The sequence below is a fragment of the Nerophis lumbriciformis genome, linkage group LG23 (assembly GCF_033978685.3).
Source record: "Nerophis lumbriciformis linkage group LG23, RoL_Nlum_v2.1, whole genome shotgun sequence".
Classification (NCBI taxonomy): Eukaryota; Metazoa; Chordata; class Actinopteri; order Syngnathiformes; family Syngnathidae; genus Nerophis; species Nerophis lumbriciformis.
The window spans coordinates 4,690,077-4,717,295 of record NC_084570.2 but is presented as its reverse complement, the minus strand read 5'-3'; the positions used below and the strand labels follow the sequence as shown (position 1 = coordinate 4,717,295).

Genomic DNA, 27,219 nt, shown 5'->3' with positions numbered 1-27,219 from the left:
GCCCGCCACGTCATTTAACGTGGTCTGCCACTTCATTCAGAGATACTCGCCTTATTATTTAAAGGGGCCCGCCACATCATTCAATGTGGTCTGCAACCTCATTGAACCTGGTCTGCCAAATCCTCTCAGGGGGCCCGCCACATAATTTCATGTGGCCCCTCACGTTTTTCAACGTGGTCCGCCACACCTTTCAATGTGGTGTAGTAGAACGGCCGTGTCAGCAACTTGAAGGTTCTGGGGTTCTTCCGCCATTGTGTCCTTGGGCAAGACATTTTACCTATGGTTATGTAGCTTAGATTCAGAGGGTCATAAACTCTGCACAAAAAATCATCGGCTGCCCCCTCCCCTCCCTGAAGGATTTACACAACTCCCGTTGCCTCAACAGAGCTAAAAGCATCACCAAGGACAGCACACACTCTGGCTTCCAGCTGTTTGACCTGCTACCATTGGGCAGGCGCTAGCCAGAACAAACAGGCTCAGAGACAGCTTCTTTCCCAGAGCTGTCACCATCTAGAACTCAAACTTGTAATAAATAATTCACCCCTATACAATATCCTACCCTAATACCCTACTGTGCAATATTACCCTTCGAGTGCAATACGTCCAACACTGATTGCTATTACTTTATTACTCCGGTACTCTTGTTTTGTTCTGTATATTGTACAGCATTTTGTATATTGTACAGGATTGCTTATTGTTTTTATTGGATAGTAGTCTTATTTTTTATCTTTATTACTTCTTGTGTGATTTATTTTTATTCCATATTTGTTTCCACTACCGCACCTTAAGTTGGAGTCCTTAATCTTGTTATATGCAAATAGAATGACAATAAAGTCCATTCTATTCAATTCTTAAAGGTGTAGACAATGGGTTTCACTATGTCAGACGCTTTAAGTCTCTAGAGAAAAGCGCTACATAAACATAACTCACTTCAAGTCATCATTCAATGTGGTCCGCCATGCCATTCAATGTGATGTGCAATGTCATTTAAATGGCCCGCCACATAATTTAAAGGGGCCTGCCGCAAAATTCAATGTGGTCTGATGTGTCATTTAATGTGGTCTGCAACTCCATTCAAAGTGGTCTGCAACCTCATTTAATGTGGTGTGCCACTTCATTTCATGTGGCCTGTCACATTATTCAATGAGGTCTGCCACAATATCAATGTGGTTTACAACGTTATTCAATGTGATCTACCAAATCATTCAATATTAAATGTGGTCTGTCACATCATTTAAGGTTGGCCCGTCAAATTATTCTTTGTGGTCTGCCACATCATTCAATGTGGTCTACAACGTAGGGCTGGGCAATCGATATACTCGATATATCGCGGGTTTGTCTCTGTGCGATACAGAAAATGACTATATCGTGATATTCGAGTATACGTTCTCATGCAGTTGCTTTTAGCTGCAGGCAATACACTTCAGGCTCTTCTCACTCTTTCTTGTCTCTCCTTCTCACAGACATAAAACTAGCGCACCTTCTTACATACGTCACATACGTATACGCCGTCGCGGAGCAGAGAGGTAGCAGCATGGCTAAAGTTAGCTGTGGTGCGAGTGGTAATACGAGAGAAAGAAGGTGCGGATCTGGTAACAAATGAAGGAAGAATTAATTCCTAAGAAAAACAACACGGGTCCATCGTCTGGCGGTGGTTTGGCTTCAAGTGGGAATATGTCGAACAGACAATCGTAATTTGTCAAGTGTGGGGCGAAAGCGTTGCTACAAAAAGTAGCATTACTGCTAATATTTAGCATCATTTGAAAAGTCACCCGCTTGAGGATGAAGAGTGCTTGAAACTCCGCATGTCAACATCTCCGTTCGGTGCCACACCAACAAAATCCCGAAGCAACTATTTCCACATCAACACCGTATAAAAAAATTAGTCAACAACAACAGGAGATAACCATAGCGAAGTACATACACTATTTGATTTCCTATTATGCAGCTCATTTTTATTTGACAGTTATTGAAATATCTTGTGTGACATCAGGCACAAAAGTGCACTTTTTTTTGTTTTAAACTATTGTAGTGGCGTTCTGTACAAAAAGTGCACTTTAATTTAGTGTTGTTTTGATACGTCATCTTAGTGACATCATGCACAAAAGTGCATTCATAGCTTGTTTTAAAATGTCTCTGACAATCTTGCACTTTCTGTTTTGAAATGACATGAATGTTTGTGCCACTGCTTAAAGGGGAACATTATCACCAGACCTATGTAAGCGTCAATATATACCTTGATGTTGCAGAAAAAAGACCATATATTTTTTTAACCGATTTCCGAACTCTAAATGAGTGAATTTTGGCGAATTAAACGCCTTTCTAATATTCGCTCTCGGAGCGATGACGTCACAACCTGACGTCACATCGGGAAGCAATCCGCCATTTTCTCAAACACCGAGTCAAATCAGCTCTGTTATTTTCCGTTTTTTCGACTGTTTTCCGTACTTTGGAGACATCATGCCTCGTCGGTGTGTTGTCGGAGGGTGTAACAACACGAACAGGGACGGATTCAAGTTGCACCAGTGACCCAAAGATGCGAAAGTGGCAAGAAATTGGACGTTTGTTCCGCACACTTTACCGACGAAAGCGATGCTACGACAGAGATGGCAAGAATGTGTGGATATCCTGCGACACTCAAAGCAGATGCATTTCCAACGATAAAGTCAAAGAAATCTGCCGCCAGACCCCCATTGAATCTGCCGGAGTGTGTGAGCAATTCAGGGACAAAGGCCCTCGGTAGCACGGCAAGCAATGGCGGCAGTTTGTTCCCGCAGACGAGCGAGCTAAACCCCCTATCGACCCTAGCGTCCCTGGCCTGCTGACATCAACTCCAAAACTGGACAGATCAGCTTTCAGGAAAAGAGCGCGGATGAGGGTATGTCTACAGAATATATTAATTGATGAAAATTGGGCTGTCTACACTCTCAAAGTGCATGTTGTTGCCAAATGTATTTCATATGTGTCATGTTTGTGTAATCATATTTTGTTTTAAGTCATGTTTTGTTTAGTTTCTGTCTTTTCACTCCCTTGTCTTGTCACCATAGTTACCCATTAGTTTCACCTGTCATGTCACGCACCTGTTTTGAGTCACGCACCTGTTGTTAATCATGTCTGTGTTATTTAAGCTTTTGATTTTCTGTTGTTCGTCCTGGAGTCATAGCCTTTCTCACCCTGCTATCCTCGCATTTATGCCCCCTGTCACACTCTGTCCACGTCTGCGCACTTCATGTCCATGCCAAGTAAGTTTGTTTATTATTGCCATAGTTAGTGTTTTTTTATTATTCATAGTTTTTTGCCCCCGTGCAAGTCTTTTGTTTTCATTAGTCAAGTTTTGTACCTCCGCCCCTGTGCGCGCTTTTTGTTTGATCCTTTCTTTATAGTTATATTATTAAATATGTATTTACCTTCAAGCCATGTCCGATCCAAATCCTTTTGCATCTTGGGAAAACAAAAACTCCACAGTCCAAGTCCTGACAATATGCTGTAAACCTAGTTCATAGTTGTTAGTTTCCTTTAATGCCAAACAAACACATACCAATCGTTGGTTAGAAGGCGATCGTCGAATTCGTCCTCGCTTCCTCCCGTGTCGCTGGCTGTCGTGTCGTTTTCGTCGGTTTCGCTTGCATACGGTTCAAACCGATATGGCTCGATAGCTTCAGTTTCTTCTTCAATTTCGTTTTCGCTACCTGCCTCCACACTACAACCATCCGTTTCAATACATGCGTAATCTGTTGAATCGCTTAAGCCGCTGAAATCCGAGTCTGAATCCGAGCTATAATAAATGATAAATGGGTTATACTTGTATAGCGCTTTTCTACCTTCAAGGTACTCAAAGCGCTTTGACACTATTTCCACATTCACCCATTCACACACACATTCACACACTGATGGCGGGAGCTGCAAGGGGCTAACCAGCAGCCATCAGGAGCAAGGGGTGAAGTGTCTTGCCCAAGGACACAACGGACGTGACTAGGATGGTAGAAGGTGGGGATTGAACCCCAGTAACCAGCAACCCTCCGATTGCTGGCACAGCCACTCTACCAACTTCGCCACGCTGTCCTAATGTCGCTATCGCTTGCAGTTCTTTCCGCCATGTTTGTTTGTGTTGGCTTCACTATGTGACGTCACAGGAAAAAGGACGGGTGGTTAAAATCAGGCACTTTGAAGCTTTTTTTAGGGATATTGCGTGATGGGTAAAATTTTGAAAAAAACTTTGAAAAATATAATAAGCCACTGGGAACTGATTTTTAATGGTTTTAACAATTCGGAAATTGTGATAATGTTCCCCTTTAATAACTGTTTAATAAATACACTTTTTCTAAATTGACTTAGTTGTGATTTCCCTCTCTGCATGAAAGTTTAAAAGTAGCATATATTAATGCAGTATGAAGAAGAATGTTTTAATGTAGACACATAGAATCATCATACTGCTGTGATTATATGCATCAAGTGTTCATTCAAGGCTAAAGCAAAATATCGAGATATACAGGTAAAAGCCAGTAAATTAGAATATTTTGAAAAACTTGATTTATTTCAGTAATTGCATTCAAAAGGTGTAACTTGTACATTATATTTATTCATTGCACACAGACTGATGCATTCAAATGTTTATTTCATTTAATTTTGATGATTTGAAGTGGCAACAAATGAAAATCCAAAATTCCGTGTGTCACAAAATTAGAATATTACTTAAGGCTAATACAAAAAAGGGATTTTTAGAAATGTTGGCCAACTGAAAAGTATGAAAATGAAAAATATGAGCATGTACAATACTCAATACTTGGTTGGAGCTCCTTTTGCCTCAATTACTGCGTTAATGCGGCGTGGCATGGAGTCGATGAGTTTCTGGCACTGCTCAGGTGTTATGAGAGCCCAGGTTGCTCTGATAGTGGCCTTCAACTCTTCTGCGTTTTTGGGTCTGGCATTCTGCATCTTCCTTTTCACAATACCCCACAGATTTTCTATGGGGTTAAGGTCAGGGGAGTTGGCGGGCCAATTTAGAACAGAAATACCATGGTCCGTAAACCAGGCACGGGTAGATTTTGCGCTGTGTGCAGGCGCCAAGTCCTGTTGGAACTTGAAATCTCCATCTCCATAGAGCAGGTCAGCAGCAGGAAGCATGAAGTGCTCTAAAACTTGCTGGTAGACGGCTGCGTTGACCCTGGATCTCAGGAAACAGAGTGGACCGACACCAGCAGATGACATGGCACCCCAAACCATCACTGATGGTGGAAACTTTACACTAGACTTCAGGCAACGTGGATCCTGTTCCATCTCCTGTCTTCCTCCAGACTATGGGACCTCGATTTCCAAAGGAAATGCAAAATTTGCATGGTTGGGTGATGGTTTGGGGTGCCATGTCATCTGCTGGTGTCGGTCCACTCTGTTTCCTGAGATCCAGGGTCAACGCAGCCGTCTACCAGCAAGTTTTAGAGCACTTCATGCTTCCTGCTGCTGACCTGCTCTATGGAGATGGAGATTTCAAGTTCCAACAGGACTTGGCGCCTGCACACAGCGCAAAATCTACCCGTGCCTGGTTTACGGACCATGGTATTTCTGTTCTAAATTGGCCCGCCAACTCCCCTGACCTTAGCCCCATAGAAAATCTGTGGGGTATTGTGAAAAGGAAGATGCAGAATGCCAGACCCAAAAACGCAGAAGAGTTGAAGGCCACTATCAGAGCAACCTGGGCTCTCATAACACCTGAGCAGTGCCAGAAACTCATCGACTCCATGCCACGCCGCATTAACGCAGTAATTGAGGCAAAAGGAGCTCCAACCAAGTATTGAGTATTGTACATGCTCATATTTTTCATTTTCATACTTTTCAGTTGGCCAACATTTCTAAAAATCCCTTTTTTGTATTAGCCTTAAGTAATATTCTAATTTTGTGACACACGGAATTTTGGATTTTCATTTGTTGCCACTTCAAATCATCAAAATTAAATGAAATAAACATTTGAATGCATCAGTCTGTGTGCAATGAATAAATATAATGTACAAGTTACACCTTTTGAATGCAATTACTGAAATAAATCAAGTTTTTCAAAATATTCTAATTTACTGGCTTTTACCTGTATATCGTGTATCGTGACATGGCCTAAAAATATCGAGATATTAATAAAAGGCCATAACGGCAACGCTTGATGCTGCAGTTCATCGGCAATCAAACGAGCTGTGTTATGATTGTGCATGTTGTCCAAGTGCTGCACATTCGAGTGCCTTATAGAATCCCACCAAGTGGTTTACATTGCATGGGCAATCCAGCTTGTGCACCCCCCTACCCCCCGAGTGGGCCAGCAATCTTCTTGTCAGCCTCCTTGATTAAAGTCAAGCTTTACACACTCCAAAATGTAACATGGCATGAGAGCGGCAATTAGCACGCTGTGAGTGGCACGAAGACAAAAGGTACAATTATGTGTGTGTTTGTGTGTGAGGTGGGGGGATACGAGAGATTAGGGTTGCTTTGACAGACCTGTCGCAGTGGTTACACTTGAAAGGTTTGGCACCGGTGTGTTTGCGGTAGTGCCTCGTCAGCTCGTCGCTCCGGGCGAATCGCCACTCGCAGCCTTCCCATGAGCACTTGTAGGGCTTCTCACCTGCATGAGGGGAGGAGAAAACACAATATTGTGAGAACATGATTACGTTATAGTGCTGTGAGAGGAGTTTTATACTGCCCATTCCGACCATTTATGAATGTATTAACTGTAGGTTTTTAATGTTTTTTTATGGCGAATGCTATAACTAAAATAATAGACGCAAATCCCGTAGCGCCTGAAGAGCTGCAGCCCGCCACCGTAGCCCCCCACTCCCTCCCCTCTGTTGCAAGTCTCGAGATGTACGTGGTAATATGTAAACGTGCTTTGCTATAGAGGTTTTTTTACCACTCCAGACTGGACCCACTTAGGAGCCCAGTCTAGATTGTAATTTTTTTTACTCATCCTTCCCCAGCGTTTACCTTTTTCCTGTCTTTTACGGGGGGCGCCTTGTGGCGACCCATCAGCGTTCCTGTTCTGTAACCCTGTACACTGTTTGTTTGTGCTGAAAGCAAAGTTTCGTTGTACGTGTGCAATGACAATAAAGACCTACCTACCTGAAATATAAGTAAGATGAAATATCTCAAATAAGGGTGATATTTGCTTATTTTCTGTCTGATAAGCTAATTCTTCTCACTAAGCAGATTTTATGTTAGAGTGTTTTACTTGTTTTAAGTGTTTTGGTCCTAAATGATCTCAGTAAGATATTACAGCTTGTTGCTGAGATTTGATGACCTATATTGAGTAAAACATGCTTGAAACTAGAATATCAACTGTTGCAAATCTGCGTCATTAACACTCACAAGTATAAAACTAATTTTTTTAGAGTAATAACTTCTTACTTCAAGCATGAAAAAAAAAAATCATGCATATCATTATGTCAAGATAATGGCACTAGCATTTACTTAATCTAAGAATATTTTTCAACATATTGAGCAAAAAGGTCTAATTTTTTTCTACCAAGAAAAGTGCACTTGTTATTAGTGAGAATATACTTATTTTAAGGAATTTTTGGGTTCATTGAAGTTAGCTAATTTTACTTGTTTTGGAAAGTCTTGACAAGCCGAATTTTCTTGTTCTATTGGTAGATAATTTTGCTTAGTTCAAATAAAATATCCCACATTTTTGTGTTTTTTTTTCTTGTTTTTGAACACTGACTTTTTGCAGTGTACCTACCTACCTACTGTATTTTTGGGATTACAAGGCACACTGTCAATGAACGCGTATATTTTCATACAAAAGGCGCATTATATGGGTCATATTATATCATATTATTATTACGTAGTTCCACTTTGACAGCGTGTTCTCCTTGTTGTACTGGTAGTTTTAAAGCGCTTCCTTAGCAAGCCTACTGATGGATATATGTTAGAACTGTATAGTACCAAAGTCGTACTAAAACATTTAGACAGTTTTTTTATAGCGCCGTTTGTAATGTTTGTTATTCTCAGTGAAACATCAACGTTTTGGTCTTGCTTGCTTCATTTATTGGACAGGCGTCAACCTGCAGTCCACATGTATCTTTTATGTGTGACTGCCATCTTCTGGTCACTTTTACCATTACATCAAGCGCTATAACCAGAATAAACACACCAAAATTGATGCATATATAAGGTGCACTGTTGATTTTGGGGGAAATTAAAGGATTTTAATAATAATAATAATAATGGATTAGATTTATATAGCACTTTTTTGGACACTCAAAGCACTTCACAGACAAGGGAGAACCCATCGTTCATTCATTCCACATTCACACATTTTTAGCCACAGCTGCCCTGGGGTGGATTGAAGGAAGTATGGCTGCCCATTATATAGTGTATATCATATAGTCCGACAATAATGGTAGTTCATTTTTCTATTTCATGACATACAATTGCTTGAGCAAAACAAAGTCAACAGTGAATAATAACGAAGCAAAAGCAAAAACTACAATCTACTACTCGTTTAAGTCCTTCGGTTAAAGTCATAGCGTCCAATGACTTATTCCCTGAGTTTGTAAACAATAACAAATTAAAGTGATTTGTGAAAATACTAATATCGATCTAATCCCATACCTGCCAATTTTTGAAATCAGAAAAACCTAGTAGCCAGGGTCCAGGAGCCGCAGGCCCCGGTAGGTCCAGGACAAAGTCCTGGTGGGGGGTTCAGGCTTCGCCCCCCGACGCAAAATGATTATTAGCATTCAAACAGGTTAAAATGTTGCTAAAACCATCACTTTTCTATCAGTCACAGTGACTTTTCAAAACAAAAATATTACAGCAAAAATCATATGGGTTGATTGACATGTTTATTCTGTAAGCTAACTTCAATAGTTTGAAATTATTTTGACAGTTAATGCCAGTTATCCTGTCAACCTTTCACAAGACTTCAATTTGTTAATTGAAAGTATAAACAGTATAAACACTTTTTACAGTAAACAAATGGTAAAACAGTACTAAACAATTCCATTAAAAAAAAAATTGGTGTCATTATTAACTTTCTGTCCAAGCTTGTATAATCTACTGCCTTGTTCAATTGTATAAAATATTCTGTGCCTAAAATTCACATTTCTATCACAATTATCATACTGTAAACATGGTAAGCTAACTTCATTAAAATTAATAGTCCTGTCAATAGCATGGAATTACAATTCAAATGTAGTTTTTTTGTAAGCCTTTCAAAAGAATTCAAAATATGAAAAAATAATGAAAATTAATTTAAGCCATCAGACACTTGAAAAGTGGCACATCACATCTCTAATGTAATCATTTGAACTTTTCAACAGAAATAGCACTGCAAAAATATTAAGGACATACTTCTGTATTTTGGTAGTTATGATGTCAACATTTAACAAGATTTCTTCAACTTGGACTTGAAAGCATAAATAGTATAAACACTTTTAACAGTATAACAGTACTAAACAATTCCAATAGATAACATTGGTGTCATTACCTTTTTGTGGCTAAAATCCGAAAAACGTTGAAAGTTTTCCACTTGTATCGCTAGCAACGGCATTAGACTTGTGTTTTTTTGTCCCAACGTGGTCTTTTACATGCTAATTCCTCCGTGTCCGATCGAAAAATCTTGTCTGCACAAGGTGCAATTCGCGTAGTTTTCACCCTTTTTGGAACGGATAATCATTCCCGGATAGGCTTTTGAATATTCTTCACGGAATGACTGCAGTTTTCTTTTCGGTTTAAGACTCGTTTGCGATTTTTCTCCGGCTGATTCCATGATCGTTCGCTCGTTTGGAAACAATGGCAACAGGTGCCTCGTGCTTGGCAGCGGTGCTATAAATAGCCTCGCGCATTTAAAAATTTTTTTTTTTTTTAATTAATGAAAAACCGTATTTTTTATCACTGCAACCGTAACCCGGAATAGGTTGATGAAAACCGTACTAATTACGGGAAAACCGGAGTAGTTGGCAGGTATGTAATCCCTCCCGTATCAATCCAATACTCAAACTGCTCTTGATATTGACACAACTGATACATGGATCAATCTGCTCTTCCTTTATGTGTGCGACTGGTCGCTTTACAGTAACAGATTACATATAATATTATTCATAATATCCACTCTCTAGACTCTTATTACCGTATTTTCGGAGGATAAGTCGCACCGGCCGAAAATGCATAATAATGAAGGAAAAAAACATATATAACTCGCACTGGAGTATAAGTCGCATTTTGGGGGAAATTTATTTGATAAAACCCAACACCAAGAATAGACATTTGAAAGGCAATTTAAAATTAAAGCTGCAAGCAGCGTTGGACGGGCCCGCGTATTTGGCAGGTGCTAGTCCTAAGTGTCCCAATACTTTTGTCTACTTGTAGTCTGAAGTGTCCCAAGACTTTTGTCTAGTGTACCTACCTTGTCTGCATTGTGTGGGCACGTTGGTGCTTCCTGCTTTTGAGCAGCCATCTTAAAAAAACAGCACCGCAGGAGCATCAGTGCAGCGGGTCTTTGAAGGGTCATAAAATCAAAACCGGAGCAGGTATCACAACTCTTTCACCAACTTTTAATCAGAAGGGTTCAATCTCTCTCCTGTGTTAGTTTGAAGCCGAAACAACAAACGCGCTCAGAGGAGATAATGTTTGAAGAAAGGGGACGGGTTTTTACAAAAATGTTGTGTTGAAGGGGGAATAGCAAACTTCCTGTATATTTTTGCTGGGGGTTGTCAATTTATGAAATGTAGGTCTAAGTGAGACCTACATAGAGGTTTTTTGTTTCATCTCTCTCCGACCTTCCCAGTGGGAGTTACAGGCAGTTTTGTAAGAATTTTCATCGGAGGTGCAGTTTTTTGTGCGTTTTATAAAAAAATTGCTGTAGAGCACAATTTTTAGATTTGGGGTTAGGTTTTTTCATTAGATCACAGTTTTAGCCAGTCCTGATGTGTGTGTTCAGTTTGGTGAGTTTTGAAGCATGTTAAGGGGGTCAAAGTACAGCTCAAAGAGGCAAAAGTGACAGTTTTTAGTACTTTTTTGTCTTGAAGGGGGAATTGCCAACTTCCTGTAGATTTTAGCCCGAGAATGTACCTTTATGAAAGTTAGGTCTGAGTCAGACCTACATAGAGGTTTTTGTTTCATGTCTTTCCGACCTTCCTAGTGGGAGTTACAGGCAGTCTAGTTGTTTTTTTTCCTAGGGGGCGCTAGAGCGCAATTTTGATTTTTGCAGTTTTTTTTTTTTATTAAAAGACAATTTTCGCAGGTCCTGATGTGTGGGTCAAATATGGTGAGTTTTGAAGCATGTTAAGTGGGTCAAATTAGTGCTCGAAGAGGCGGCGGAAGAATAATAAAGAATAATAATAAAGAATAAAACGAACGAAAAACAATAGGTCCTTATGTCCCATTGCATAAGGACTCCCTGTGGGAGTCCTTTTGCAATGGGCCATGGCGGGCCCTAATAAATAAAGAATAGTGAACAACAGGCTGAATAAGTGTACGTTATATGAGGCATAAATAACCAACTGAGAACGTGCCTGGTATGTTAACATAACATTATGGTAAGAGTCATTCAAATAACTATAACATATAGAACATGCTATACGTTTACCAAACAATCTGTCACTCCTAATCGCTAAATCCCATGAAATCTTATACGTCTAGTCTCTTACGTGAATGAGCTAAATAATATTATTTGATATTTTACGCTAATGTGTAAATAATTTCACACATAAGTCGCTCCTGAGTATAAGTCGTTACTAATGATTAATGTAACTATAGCTGAAAAAATGGTACGATAGCAATAGGAGAGACTATTCATCCCTGAACACCATGGAGTTCATGTAGGCTTTATGATGCAGTTACATTATTATATCAACTATCAGAGACAGAAACTCTTCATTTAACATAATGTCCTGCTTCAACACAGCTCAATCAACACAGAAAAAGGTCAAGTGAAGTAACAAAAAGACAGGGCTTTGCTGTCCGGAACACACACACACACCGCAAAACGTTACGCTAAAAGCGAATTAGCCTTCACTTCAAGCCAGGACTGCGAGCGAGCTGAGCTGCCGTTTAAGTTTCTAGAAGGTCAACGGGCTCATAGTGATGTTACTAGTAGTTGACTGGGAGGTGTTTATTATCATTTGGGGAGAGTCCGCAGCCTGATGATTACCTGCTAAACGCTAAGCACTGACTACATGCGCTCTGAATACGCACTGCTGATTGGCTGTTACCGCTCTGTTTGTAACCAATCAGATGGTTGTGTGGGTGGGACAATGCTGGGTGCTGTGTAGAGGACTGACAGAGGCAGAAGCAGAAGGAAGTGGAGGCGGCTACTTAAAGGGGAACATTATCACAATTTCAGAATTGTTAAAACCATTAAAAATCAGTTCCCAGTGGCTTATTATATTTTTCGAAGTTTTTTTCAAAATTTTACCCATCACGCAATACCCCTAAAAAAAGCTTCAAAGTGCCTGATTTTAACCATCGTTATAAACATTTTCCTGTGACGTCACATAGTCAAGCCAACACAAACAAACATGGCGAAAAGAACAGCAAGCTATAGCGACATTAGCTCGGATTCAGACTCGGATTTCAGCGGCTGAAGCGATTCAACAGATTATGAATGTATTGAAACGGATGGTTGTAGTGTGGAGGCAGGTAGCGAAAACGAAATTGAAGAAGAAACTGAAGCTATTGCGCCATATCGGTTTGAACCGTATGCAAGCGAAACCGACACGACAGCCAGCGACACGGGAGAAAGCGAGGACGAATTCGGCGATCGCCTTCTAACCAACGATTGGTATGTGTTTGTTTGGCATTAAAGGAAACTAACAACTATGAACTAGGTTTACAGCATATGAAGTACATTTGGCAACAACATGCACTTTGAGAGTGCAGACAGCCCAATTTTCATCAATTAATATATTCTGTAGACATACCCTCATCCGCGCTCTTTTCCTGAAAGCTGATCTGTCCGGTTTTGGAGTTGATGTCAGCAGGCCAGGGAAGCTAGGGTCGATAGGGGGTTTAGCTCGCTCGTCTGCGGGAAAAAACTGCCGCCATTGCTCGCCGTGCTACCGAGGTCCTTTGTCCCTGAATTGCTCACACACTCCGGCAGATTCAATGGGGGTCTGGCGGCAGATTTCTTTGACTTTATCGTTGGAAATGCATCTGCTTTGAGTGTCGCAGGATATCCACACATTCTTGCCATCTCTGTCGTAGCATAGCTTTCGTCGGTAAAGTGTGCGGAACAAACGTCCAATTTCTTGCCACTTTGGCATCTTTGGGCCACTGGTGCAACTTGAATCCGTCCCTGTTCGTGTTGTTACACCCTCCGACAACACACCGACGAGGCATGATGTCTCCAAGGTACGGAAAACAGTCGAAAAAACGGAAAATAACAGAGCTGATTTGACTCGGTGTTTGAGAAAATGGCGGATTGCTTCCCGATGTGACGCCACGTTGTGACGTCATCGCTCCGAGAGCGAATATGAGAAAGGCGTTTAATTCGCCAAAATTCACCCATTTAGAGTTTGGAAATCAGTTAAAAAAATATATGGTCTTTTTTCTGCAACATCAAGGTATATATTGACGCTTACATAGGTCTGGTGATGGTGTTCCCCTTTAATATGTTCGTGTGGAAACTCGTTCGGTACACCTCCGAACCCAACCGAAACCCCCGTACCGAAACGGTTCAATACAAATACACGTACCGTTACACCCCTACTACCAACAATTTAGAAGGAATAAATCTGGCATAAATGTATTTAAGACTGCGGAAACAGGGCAGAGAATGCACAGGGAACACATGGAGGCACAGGGTGAACATGCACACTCCCTACATAAATATCCTTGGTGAGATTCAAACCTCCCTTTCAACCTGAACCGTCATTCAATCCAATGTGTTGCACATGAATTCGCATTAATGTATAAAGAAGAACTACAAAAGTGAACAATAAATGACATCTCCTTCCTGCTCCACTTGCCAGAAAACACTCTGAACAGCAGGTCTGGGCCATCCGGCTCTGGTCAATGAACCCCCGGGAGACAGGGATGCCTGACTGTGTTGCCTAGCAACGGGGCTCAGGGGGTGGGGAGAGTGTGTGTGTGTGTGTGTGGATGCTGGGTGCATGCAACATGAGGAGGCAGTAGTCAGTGCAGCTGCCTGGATCTGGCGACGGCACGCCGCCGTGCCACCGGCCAATTACCAGGCACGCCGGCAGAGCACGGAGACAGTTGCCTAGCAACGGTAACTGTAGAGATGCACAGGGCAAGGGGGGGGGGGGGGGGTGGTAGCGATAGTGAGAGGTGGTAGCGGTGGTGGTGCGGAAGGAGAGAGGAATGGGGGGGGGGGGGGGTTGTGCACTAAGAGACCGGAGCCTGCAGCAATAATAACCACTCAGCTACCAAATCCTCCAAGATACGCTGCCCCCCGTTGCCTGGCAACAGAACCCCCTCCCCCGCTCTTTCCTTTCTCAAGATGCCCTCGCACAGACAGACAAGTGCACTCGCCTCCTCTCACACACACACACTTAATACACACACACACACAAAAATCACATGCAGTTGGAAATTAAATGTAATCCACTATTTCAGACCAAATGATCATTTTCTGCTCCTTTTGGATGCATTTTTCTTGTAAAATTACTTATTTTCCCATAAATGTATAGAATTCAGCTTGATAGTTGTTTAAAAAGTGTTCAAAAAGCCACTTTTCAGGCATGCCAGGCTGTCTTAATGCGTTTCCCCTTTAAAAGGCCTTGTTGAGTATAATCAAATAGGCAATTATATATTTCACATCCGTAATCTGATAACTGGGTGTTTCCTGATTCACGGTAATCTTATTATGTGTAATCTGTTACTTCCAAACGTCTTCCCCACCCCCCAAACTCTCTCTCTCTCTCTCTCTCCCTATACACACACACACACACACACACACACACTCCAGCCTCTCAGGTGCCAGTGTTGATCTTAATTGCATTCCCTCCATTAACTGGAGCCAACGCCGGGCATCTGGGTCTCAGAGGTCATTAGAGAGGCTCTCGGAGAGCGCTTTACAGGCTCCGACCAGCAACCAGCACTCCAGCCTTTGATATGAGTGAGAAGGAGGGCTTTTGGGGGAGTAGGGTCGGGGGGGTTGCACGGAGAGAGGAAGATGAGAGATGGTGGAGCATGCTAAAGAGCCATTAGAAGGTCGGCTCAAATATTCACGTATCAAAGGCAACTTTTCTCTGCATGGACTGCTTTAACATGGTTCGTGTAGGAAAAAAACATAACTGCATGTTGACATTATTTAGCTGCTGATGACCATGGAATTAGAGAGGGAACCCTGAAAAGCAGAACACAAACTGCCGAGCTAAGAATTGCTCAGCTACTTCCCTCTAGGTCCAGGCTTTGAATTTTTACTTTTTAAGGTCAAGGCAAGTTTTGCTTTAATTAAAGGAGGGCTCACATTTTAGGGCACCAAGGCAAACGTTATTTTATTTCGAGGCAGGAGAACCTACTCAGTGGCCTAGTGTTCAGAGGGTAGGTTGTGAGTTCAAACCCCGGCCGAGTCATACCAAAGACTATAAAAATGGGACCCATATACACCCCCAGCGGGGGGTGTATATTGTAGCGTCCTGGAAGAGTTAGTGCTGCAAGGGCTTCTGGGTATTTGTTCTGTTGTGTTTATGTTGTGTTGCGGTGCGGATGTTCTCCCGAAATGTGTTTGTCATCCTTGTTTGGTGTGGGTTCACAGTGTGGCGCATATTTGTAACAGTGTTAAGGTTGTTTATACAGCCACCCTCAGTGTGACCTGTATGGCTGTTGACCAAGTGCAACGTGGGGCTGATAATGTGTCTCCGGCACATTTGACTCCGTTTTGAGAGAGAAAACGCACGGTTACCAATTTCGAAATAAACGTAACGGACAGAAATATCTCAGGTTGGTTTCATAATGGGTCAATGGAGCCGGGCCCGATAAAGCTATATAAATATATTTAGATTTGAGTGACACTTTAGTATAACTAAACATTATGAAGGTGCTGGAATATTTCATGCTATTATTCAGAGGCAGCCTAAAATTAATCCTTTATTATTCACAACAGAAATGTGTACAATATCTGATTCAGTTCTGATCTGATGAGTTACATTTCTGTGTTATTATTGGTGTATGCTGCACCCCCAATGTCCAGAACATGGTGCCAGTACGCTGGTTTTTGTTTCAATAAAATACTGGAAAGGATAGAAATGTAGTTTGTCTCTTTTATCCAATTGTTAATCGATTAATCGAAGTAATAATCGACAGATTAATCGATTATCAAATTAATCGTTAGTTGCAGCCCTAATATATATATATATATATATATATATTGGCCAAAGGGGGCGCATTTAAATTCCATACTCACACTTGTTATTTCATATGTTGGCTGCTTCTTTATTTGAGGGCACTTGTGTTCCAGTTGGGCACACATTTCCAAATGTGATGGCAATTAATTTAATAGTTTTTTTTATTACAAACGCAGAGTTTTTAAAAGTTGCTAGTAGGGATGTCCGATAATGGCTTTTTGCCGATATCCGATATTCCGATATTGTCCAACTCTTTAATTACCGTACCGATATCAACCGATACCAATATCAACCGATATAAGCAGTCGTGGAATTAACACATTATTATATTGATTATCAAATTAATCGTTAGTTGCAGCCCTAATATATATATATATATATATATATATATATATATATATTAGGGCTGCAAATCTTTGGGTGTTCCACAATTCGATTCAATATCGATTCTTGGGGTCACGATTCGATTCAAAAACGATATTTTCCCGATTCAAAAGGATTCTCTATTCAGTCAATACATAGGATCTCAGCAGGATCTACCCCAGTCTGCTGACATGCAAGCAGAGTAGTTGATTTTTGTAAAAAGCTTTTATAATTGCAAAGGACAATGTTTTATCAACTGATTGCAATAATGTAAATTTGTTTGAACTATTAAATGAACCAAAGATATGACTTATTTTATCTTTGTGAAAATATTGGACACAGTGTGTTGTCAAGTTTATGAGATGCGATGCAAGTGTAAGCCACTGTGACACTATTGTTCTTTTGTTTTATTTTTTTATAAATGTCTAATGATAATGTCAATGAGGGATTTTTAATCACTGCTATGTTGAAATTGTAACTAATATTGATACTGTTGTTGATAATATTCATTTTTGTTTCACTACTTTTGGTTTGTGTTTGTGTCTCCTCCCAATTGCTCTGTTTATTGCAGTTCTGGGTGTTGCTGGGTCGGGTTTGGTTTTGGAATTGGATTGCATTGTTATGGTATTGCTGTGTATTTTTTCGTTGGATTGATTAATAAAAATGAAAAAAAAAAAAAAGAAAATAAATAAATAAATAAAATACAATAAAACATTTATTTAAAAAAAATGAAAAATCGATTTTTTCCCACACCCCTAATATATATATATATATATATATATATATATATATATATATATATATGTATATACACAAGGTGTTCAAACACTTGAGTATTTTTTTTCGAGAGAAAGTCACAGGAGAGCAGTTTTAATTCGATTGTTAATCGATTAATTGAAGTAATAATCGACAGATTAATCGATTATCAAATTAATCGTTAGTTGCAGCCCTAATATATATATATATATATATATATATGTTAGTTGGACACAAATTCCTCAATCTGATCGATCAGATTGAGGAATTTGTGTCCAATGTTCGTTGGACACAAATTCCTCAATCTGATTGACAAACACTTTCCCAAAGACAACATCCTAAGAAAAGTATTCAACAAGAACAACATTAAATTGAACTACAGCTGTATGAACAATATACGACAAATTATCTCAAACCACAACAAAACAATTGCAAATGAGCCGTCGGCCCCAGGACAGAGCGACTCCAAAACCAACAAAGGCTGCAACTGCCGAAGGAAACCTGATTGCCCTCTCAACGGGGGGTGCTTACAAACATCAGTTGTCTACCAATCTAAGGTAACACGCAAGGACATTAACACATCCGACACATATGTAGGATTAACCGAGGGAGAGTTCAAAACCAGATGGAACAATCACAAGGCTTCTTTCAGGAACCAAAACCTGCGGAATACCACAGAACTCAGCAAACACATTTGGGACCTCAAAGACAATAATGTTGAATATTCAATAACATGGCAAATTCTTGCATCCAGCACACCTTACAATAGTGGTAATAAAAGATGCAACCTATGCTTGAAAGAGAAACTGTTTATTATTTACCGTCCAGACCTGTCATCCCTCAACAAGCGCAGCGAAATTGTAACAGCATGCCGCCACAGACAGAAACACCTCCTAGGTAACACATGAGCCAATCACAACGCCCCTACGCCAGCCTGTACCCACCCACTCTGTGCCCTATATAAACCATGGTATGTGAATGCTCCCATTAAAATCTCCTGATGATTGAGGGAACCCCCTCATGAAACAGGTCTGTAGAGATGAAATAGTCTTGTGATTTTTTTTCCCACACATACATATATTGCGCTCTACTACGGTATCGAGCACTATTTTTTGGATAACCTTATTAAGACATATATATATATATATATATATATATATATATATATATATATATATATATATATATATATATATATATATATATATATTAGGGCTGCAACTAACGATTAATTTGATAATCAATATAATAATGTGTTAATTCCACGACTGCTTATATCGGTTGATATTGGTATCGGTTGATATCGGTATCGGTAATTAAAGAGTTGGACAATATCGGAATATCGGATATCGGCAAAAAGCCATTATCGGACATCCCTACTAGCAACTTTTAAAAACTCTGCGTTTGTAATAAAAAAAACTATTAAATTAATTGCCATCACATTTGGAAATGTGTGCCCAACTGGAACACAAGTGCCCTCAAATAAAGAAGCAGCCAACATATGAAATAACAAGTGTGTGTATGGAATTTAAATGCGCCCCCTTTGGCCAATATATATATATATATATATATTAGGGCTGCAACTAACGATTAATTTGATAATCGATTAATCTGTCGATTATTACTTCGATTAATCGATTAACAATTGGATGAAAGAGACAAACTAGATTTCTATCCTTTCCAGTATTTTATTGAAACAAAAACCAGCGTACTGGCACCATGTTCTGGACATTGGGGGTGCAGCATACACCAATAATAACACAGAAATGTAACTCATCAGATCAGAACTGAATCAGATATTGTACACATTTCTGTTGTGAATAATAAAGGATTAATTTTAGGCTGCCTCTGAATAATAGCATGAAATATTCCAGCACCTTCATAATGTTTAGTTATACTAAAGTGTCACTCAAATCTAAATATATTTATATAGCTTTATCGGGCCCGGCTCCATTGATCCATTATGAAACCAACCTGAGATATTTCTGTCCGTTACGTTTATTTCGAAATTGGTAACCGTGCGTTTTCTCTCTCAAAACGGAGTCAAATGTGCCAGAGACACATTATCAGCCCCGCGTTGCACTTGGTCAACAGCCATACAGGTCACACTGAGGGTGGCTGTATAAACAACCTTAACACTGTTACAAATATGCGCCACACTGTGAACCCACACCAAACAAGGATGACAAACACATTTCGGGAGAACATCCGCACCGCAACACAACATAAACACAACAGAACAAATACCCAGAAGCCCTTGCAGCACTAACTCTTCCAGGACGCTACAATATACACCCCCCGCTGGGGGTGTATATGGGTCCCATTTTTATAGTCTTTGGTATGACTCGGCCGGGGTTTGAACTCACAACCTACCCTCTGAACACTAGGCCACTGAGTAGGTTCCTGATATAACCATTTAACTTGTTTTATGTGTTGGTACATATTATTTTACAGTACTTCAAATTCAAACAGCACTTTAATGTACTTTTATTAAACATAATGTCGCGAACTCGCATGGCTGCGGTAGTTGTGACCTCGAGACGCAGGAACCCGGAGAAAGATGTGCAGGTAAGAGTCTTTTAATAAACTCAAAATAAGGAGAAGCAGTCATGCATGCAGAGGTCCTAAACATAGTCAATCCTCTAGCACTGAGGAACAGGCGATAAATAGTAGCCTGATTGGTAACTGCAACCAGGTGTGCCCGGCTGCCAATCAGGGACAGGTGAGGGAAACGAGCGCTCAGGGAGACAAGCAGGAAGGGGAACAAAAATAAGAGCGCCGACAGGAAACAAACACCAAACAACGAAACAAACAGAAGTGAAGTGACAGACCGTCTCACACAGTTTCTTAAGTGTGAGAACATTCAAAATAATGATCTCACTGTTAAATAATTGGGATACTTATGGAATGTTTATAATACAAATAAATTATGAATAATATTTTACAATATTTCCTCCAAATTTAGTATATATTGGTGAAAATATGAATGATTCAGGTCCAAATCTATTGCAAGTCACTGTGTTTGACAGGAATGCACTGCAAAAACTGAAATCTAAGTAAGATTAATTATCTCAAATAAGGGTGATATTTGCTTATTTTCTGTCTGATAAAATAATTCTTCTCACTAAGCAGATTTTATGTTAGTGTTTTACTTGTTTTAAGGGTTTTGGTCCTAAATGATCTCAGTGAGATATTACAGCTTGTAGCTGAGATTTTATGACCTATATTGAGTAAAACATGCTTGAAACTAGAATATCAAAGCTGTGTCATCAACACTCACAAGTATAAAACTACTTTTTTAAAGTAATAATTTCTTATTTCAAGCATGAAAAAACAAATCATGACTTTGACACAATTCTGTCTCATAATTAAAACAGATGACAGCCAAATGGACTTTGCTGTTTTATTTTCAATGAAACAATAGAAAATACGCACTCATATAGTAGTACAGTTGGCACAGTAAACTGACAGTTAATATTTAAACATTTAACATGTGACATTTCAAACTATTTTGAAGAGAAATAGTTCATTCACATTCAGATGAATTCTTCAAAATTACAATTATAAAATATTTGGCCGGTATATATGCGTACTAGAGATGCGCGGTTGTGTCCGCAAACCGCGGACGCATATATACCGGCGGATGATCCGCGGGGTCGGGCGGTTGAAATAAAAAAAAAATTAGATTTTATCCACGGGTCGGGTCGGGCGGTTGAAATAAAAAAAAATTAGATTTTAAATAGATTCAGGCGGGTGGCAGTTAAACCAATTCGGAAATATATATACATAGTTAAATGTTGTTACCCACATACGAAAAACGAGCAGGCACCTGCAGCACGCCACAACAGAAGAAGAAAAAAAAAGAGATGGCAACGCCGGCAGCAAACGTGGTACGCGACAAACTAAAAAAGGGAATACTAAAGACCAGGGGAAAAAAAGGCCAGAAAAGTTCAGCGTGGACTCGTTTTTATGAGGTTGTAAATCAGGATGATAGTAATGCTGGCTACGTGATTTGCAAGAGCTGCGACGCTGTTTATGTCTACGACAGTCACAAAACCGGGACATCTAACATGGTGCATCACATTTGTGCAAAACCCCGAACCTCCACAAACACCCTGAGCATGAGCAGTTTCGTCCGCCGTGATCCCAGAAGAGTGCCACAGGATGTTAAAACAAGATAGAACGCAGCTGCCTGCAGCAGTTTGAGTGGCGCGAGCGCGCTTGGAGGTGCGCTCAGCGCGGCTCCCAGATGATTGCGCACTGGTGTGCGTCTGGGCCGTGACAGCGTGGCACGCATTGAATGTCTCTGCTCCATTGGATCAGTCTCCTTTCTTTAACAGGCAAAAGCTTTATAACCTCACTAATGCCTTGCATCGTCTATATTAGATATATAACAACGGGTGGGTGGCGGATGGCGGGCGGGTGCGGTTTTGATTAAATGTTAGTTCGGGTGGATGGCGGATGGTTGACGACTTTTGTGATGCGGTTGCGGATGAAATAATTGCCTATCCGCGCATCTCTAATGCGTACTAATTGACTGAAAGAGCACGCACTTGGCGCGATGATGTCATGTTATCCATGGAAAAATGCATTTTTAGACAATATGGCAATATGCAAGGCCCCGGGGGTGGATGAGATCCGTCCGGAGTTCCTTAAGGCTCTGGATGCTGTAGGGCTGTCTTGGTTGACAAGACTCTGCAGCATCGCGTGGACATCGGGGGCAGTACCTCTGGATTGGCAGACCGGGGTGGTGGTTCCTCTCTTTAAAAAGGGGGACAGGAGGGTGTGTTCTAACTATCGTGGGATCACACTCCTCAGCCTTCCCGGTAAGGTCTATTCAGGTGTACTGGAGAGGAGGCTACGCCGGATAGTCGAACCTCGGATTCAGGAGGAACAGTGTGGTTTTCGTCCTGGTCGTGGAACTGTGGACCAGCTCTATACTCTCGGCAGGGTCCTTGAGGGTGCATGGGAGTTTGCCCAACCAGTCTACATGTGCTTTGTGGACTTGGAGAAGGCATTCGACCTTGTCCCTCGGGAAGTCCTGTGGGGAGTGCTCAGAGAGTATGGGGTTTCGGACTGTCTGATTGTGGCGGTCCGCTCCCTGTATGATCAGTGTCAGAGCTTGGTCCGCATTGCCGGCAGTAAGTCGGACACGTTTCCAGTGAGGGTTGGACTCCGCCAAGGCTGCCCTTTGTCACCAATTCTGTTCATAACTTTTATGGACAGATTTTCTAGGCGCAGTCAAGGCGTTGAGGGGATCCGGTTTGGTGGCTGCAGGATTAGGTCTCTGCTTTTTGCAGATGATTTGGTCCTGATGGCTTCATCTGGCCAGGATCTTCAGCTCTCACTGGATCGGTTCGCAGCTGAGTGTGAAGCGACTGGGATGAGAATCAGCACCTCCAAGTCCGAGTCCAGAAAATGGTGGAGTGCCATCTCCGGGTTGGGGAGGAGATCTTGCCCCAAGTGGAGGAGTTCAAGTACCTCGGAGTCTTGTTCACGAGTGAGGGAAGAGTGGATCGTGAGATCGACAGGCGGATCGGTGCGGCGTCTTCAGTAATGCGGACGCTGTATCGATCCGTTGTGGTGAAGAAGGAGCTGAGCCGGAAGGCAAAGCTCTCAATTTACCGGTCGATCTACGTTCCCATCCTCACCTATGGTCATGAGCTTTGGGTTATGACCGAAAGGACAAGATCACGGGTACAAGCGGCCGAAATGAGTTTCCTCCGCCGGGTGGCGGGGCTCTCCCTTAGAGATAGGGTGAGAAGCTCTGTCATCCGGGGGGAGCTCAAAGTAAAGCCGCTGCTCCTCCACATTGAGAGGAGCCAGATGAGGTGGTTCGGGCATCTGGTCAGGATGCCACCCGAGCGCCTCCCTAAGGAGGTGTTTAGGGCATGTCCGACCGGTAGGAGGCCACGAGGAAGACCCAGGACACGTTGGGAAGACTATGTCTCCCGGCTGGCCTGGGAACGCCTCGGGATCCCCCGGGAGGAGCTGGACGAAGTGGCTGGGGAGAGGGAAGTCTGGGCTTCCCTGCTTAGGCTGCTGCCACCGCGACCCGACCTCGGATAAGCGGAAGAAGATGGATGGATGGATGGATGATTTGCCTGAGCGACTAGGAGACCCCGAGAGTAACAAGCGGTTGCTTTGTTGCCTTTCCATTAAGAACAATAAATTAGTTTTAGTATAGGTTTGCTGGTTTCAAGAAATGTAAGGCCGAGCGCATATCATTATGTCAAGATAATGGCACTAGCATTTACTTCATTTAGGAATATTTTTCAACATATTGAGCAAAAAGGTCTCTTTTTTATTTTTCTACCAAGAAAAGTGCACTTGTTATTAGTGAGAATATAATTATTTTAAGGTATGTTTGGGTTCATTTTGGTAAGTCTTGACAAGCCACATTTTCTTGTTCTATTGGCAGATCATTTTGCTTAGTTCAAATAAAATACCCCTCATTTTTGTATTTTTTTTTTCTTGTTTTTGAACACTGACTTTTTGCAGTGTGAAGCTACCCTGGAATATTTTTTTTGGAGAGAAAGTCACAGGAGAGCAGTGAGGAAGGTGATGAGGACGTCAAGTAGGAAGCAGAGAAAGAATAAGTCGTGGGGTCCTGTGTTTTAGCCGTTCATTTAACCTGCCCCTCTATCTAATTGTACCATTCCTTATCTGTAGTAAGCCTATTCACTAAAAAAACTCTACAGGGCACCATCATTCCATGCCGCCTCATCCAATTCCAGATTAAATCGTCGCCTATTCTCCAGCGGTAATTTATGGAAATAACAAGTAAGAAAAAGAGGATTTGAGTAATGACATCTTTAAGCATGTCGGGATAATAGCGCAGTGAATGGGGGAGCCCGCCGCACCGCTGTCGCTACATGAAGAGGGTCGCTCTCCTGTACCCTCGCCTGTGTCGCCTGTCTTGGTGTGGCTCTCAGCACTCCACTTTTACACTTCAGAAAAGATTACCTTTTGTTGACAGAATGTGCTAAAAGGACGACGAACAAATAAATATTTAATTTAAATTAATCATAGGGTTATTTAGACTAATCACTTCAGGTGGGAATGTTTGGGCACCCCAGGATTTGATTACGATTCCAATTCAGGAGCTACGATTCGATTAAAAAAAATTTATTATTCATGTAGCGTTAATTTATAAATATTGATAAAATTTTACATTATTTTTGTTTCACTGAATAAGCGTTTATCTTCTAGCAACTAGGGATGACCGATGATATCAGCCTGCCGGTATTATCGGCCGACAAATGCGTTAAAATGTAATATCTGAAATTATCGGTATCGTTTTTTTTATTATCGGTATCGTTTTTTTTGTTTTTTATTTTTTTTATTAAATCAACATAAAAAACACAAGATACATTTACAATTAGTGCACCAACCCCAAAAAAACTCCCTCCCCCATTTACACTCATTCACACAAAAGGGTTGTTTCTTTCTGTTATTAATATTCTGGTTCCTACATTATATATCAATATATATCAATACAGTCTGCAGGGATACAGTCCGTAAGCACACATGATTGTGCGTGCTGCTGGTCCACTAATAGTACTAACCTTTAACAGTTAATTTTACTCATTTTCATTAATTACTAGTTTCTATGTACCGTATTTTCCGCACTATTAGCCGCACCTAAAAACCACAAATTTACTCAAAAGCTGACAGTGCGGCTTATAACCCGGTGCGCTTTATATATGGATTAATATTAAGATTCATTTTCATAAAGTTTAGGTCTCGCAACTTCGGTAAACAGCCGCCATCTTTTTTCCCGGTAGAAGAGGAAGCGCTTCTTCTTCTACGCAAGCAACCGCCAAGGTAAGCACCCGCCCCCATAGAAGAGGAAGCGCTTCTTCTTCTACTGTAAGCAACCACCCGCCCCCGTAGAAGAAGAAGAAGCGCGCGGATATTACGTTTCATTTCCTTTGTGTGTTTACATCTGTAAAGACCACAAAATGGCTCCTACTAAGCGACAGGTTTCCGGTTCATGAAAAGACGCAATCTCTCCATCCGCACACGGACTACTATTTCACAGCAACTGCCTAAAGACTTTCAAGAAAAGCTGGCTACTTTCCGTGCATATTGTAAAAACAAGATAGCTGAAAAAAAGATCCGGCCAGAGAACATTATCAACATGGACGAGGTTCCACTGACTTTTGATATTCCTGTGAACCGCACTGTGGATACAACGGGAGCACGTACGGTGAATATTCGCACCACAGGGAATGAGAAGTCATCCTTCACTGTGGTTCTAGCTTGCCATGCTAATGGCCAGAAACTTCCACCCATGGTGATATTCAAAAGGAAGACCTTGCCAAAAGAGACCTTTCCAGCCGGCGTCATCATAAAAGCTAACTCGAAGGGATGGATGGATGAAGAAAAGGTGAGCGAGTGGTTAAGGGAAGTTTACGCGAAGAGGCCGGGTGGCTTTTTTCACGCAGCTCCGTCCATGTTGATATACGACTCCATGCGCGCCCACATCACGCTGGTTTTTAATTTATTATTAAAGTTTGACTGACCTATCTGACTGTTTTTTTGACATTCCTTTAGCGCAGTTAGATGCGGCTTATAACACGGGGCGGCTTATAGGTGGACAAAGTTTTGAAATATGCCGTTCATTGAAGGCGCGGCTTATAACCCAGGGCGGCTTATGGTGCGGAAAATACGGTAACTGTTTTTATATTGTTTTACTTTCTTTTTTATCCAAGAAAATGTTTTTAATTGATTTATCTTATTTTATTATTATTTTTAAAAAGTACCTTATCTTCACCATACCTGGTTGACCAAATTAGGCATAATAATGTGTTAGTTCCACGACTGCATATATCGGTTGATATCGGTATCGGTTGATATCGGTATCTGTAATTAAAGAGTTGGACAATATCGGAATATCGGCAAAAAGCCATTATCGGACATCCCTACTAGCAACTTTTAAAAACTCTGCGTTTGTAATAAAAAACTATTAAATTAATTGCCATCACATTTGGAAATGTGTGCCCAACTGGAACACAAGTGCCCTAAAATAAAGGAGCAGCCAACATATGAAATAACAAGTGTGTGTAAAAATGTGCAGTTAAAGTTAAAGTTAAAGTACCAATGATTGTCACACATACACTAGGTGTGGCAAAATTATTCTCTGCATTTGACCCATCACCCTTGATCACCCCCTGGGAGGTGAGGGGAGCAGCGGGCAGCAGCAGCGGCCGCGCCCGGGAATCATTTTTGGTGATTTAACCCCCAATTCCAACCCTTGATGCTGAGTGCCAAGCAGGGAGGCAATGGGTCCCATTTTTATAGTCTTTGGTAAGACTCGGCCGGGGTTTGAACTCACAACCTACCGATCTCAGGGCGGACACTCTAACCACTAGGCCACTGAGTAGTATATATATATATATATATATATATATATATATATATATATATATATATATATATATATATATATATATATATATATATGTATATATATATGGAGACATGCTGTAATAACTTGAAGTAAATAATGAAGATTAAAAAACAATTACAAACAAAAAATCAAAAAATAAATACATTGACTAAAAGCAGTCTTTTTTTCGACAATGTGTCAACTTTTTTCTGATAAAATTGGGAACAATTTCTCATATTCTTTCTGTTTCTGTAATATTGCAATATTTTCTTGTACAATTATTACTTTTTAATGTAAAATTATTACTTTTTAATGCAAAATAGTGACATTTGTCATATACCATTTTTACTTATCACAACATTGGCAATTTTTTTGTTGTTCTTGTAAAATTGTGACATTTTTTGGGTCAAATTATGA

At 40.9% G+C, this 27,219-nt stretch overlaps 1 protein-coding gene across 1 annotated transcript in view; it reads right to left on the bottom strand.

Moving 5' to 3' along the window:
• Nucleotides 1–27,219, bottom strand: part of LOC133622499 (Krueppel-like factor 7) — a 160,586-nt gene that overhangs the window by 21,188 nt on the left and 112,179 nt on the right. Inside the window, exon 3 of the mRNA XM_061985308.2 lies at nucleotides 6,478–6,601. Coding sequence (XP_061841292.1) covers nucleotides 6,478–6,601 — 124 coding nt within the window. The remainder of the gene's footprint in view (nucleotides 1–6,477; nucleotides 6,602–27,219) is intronic.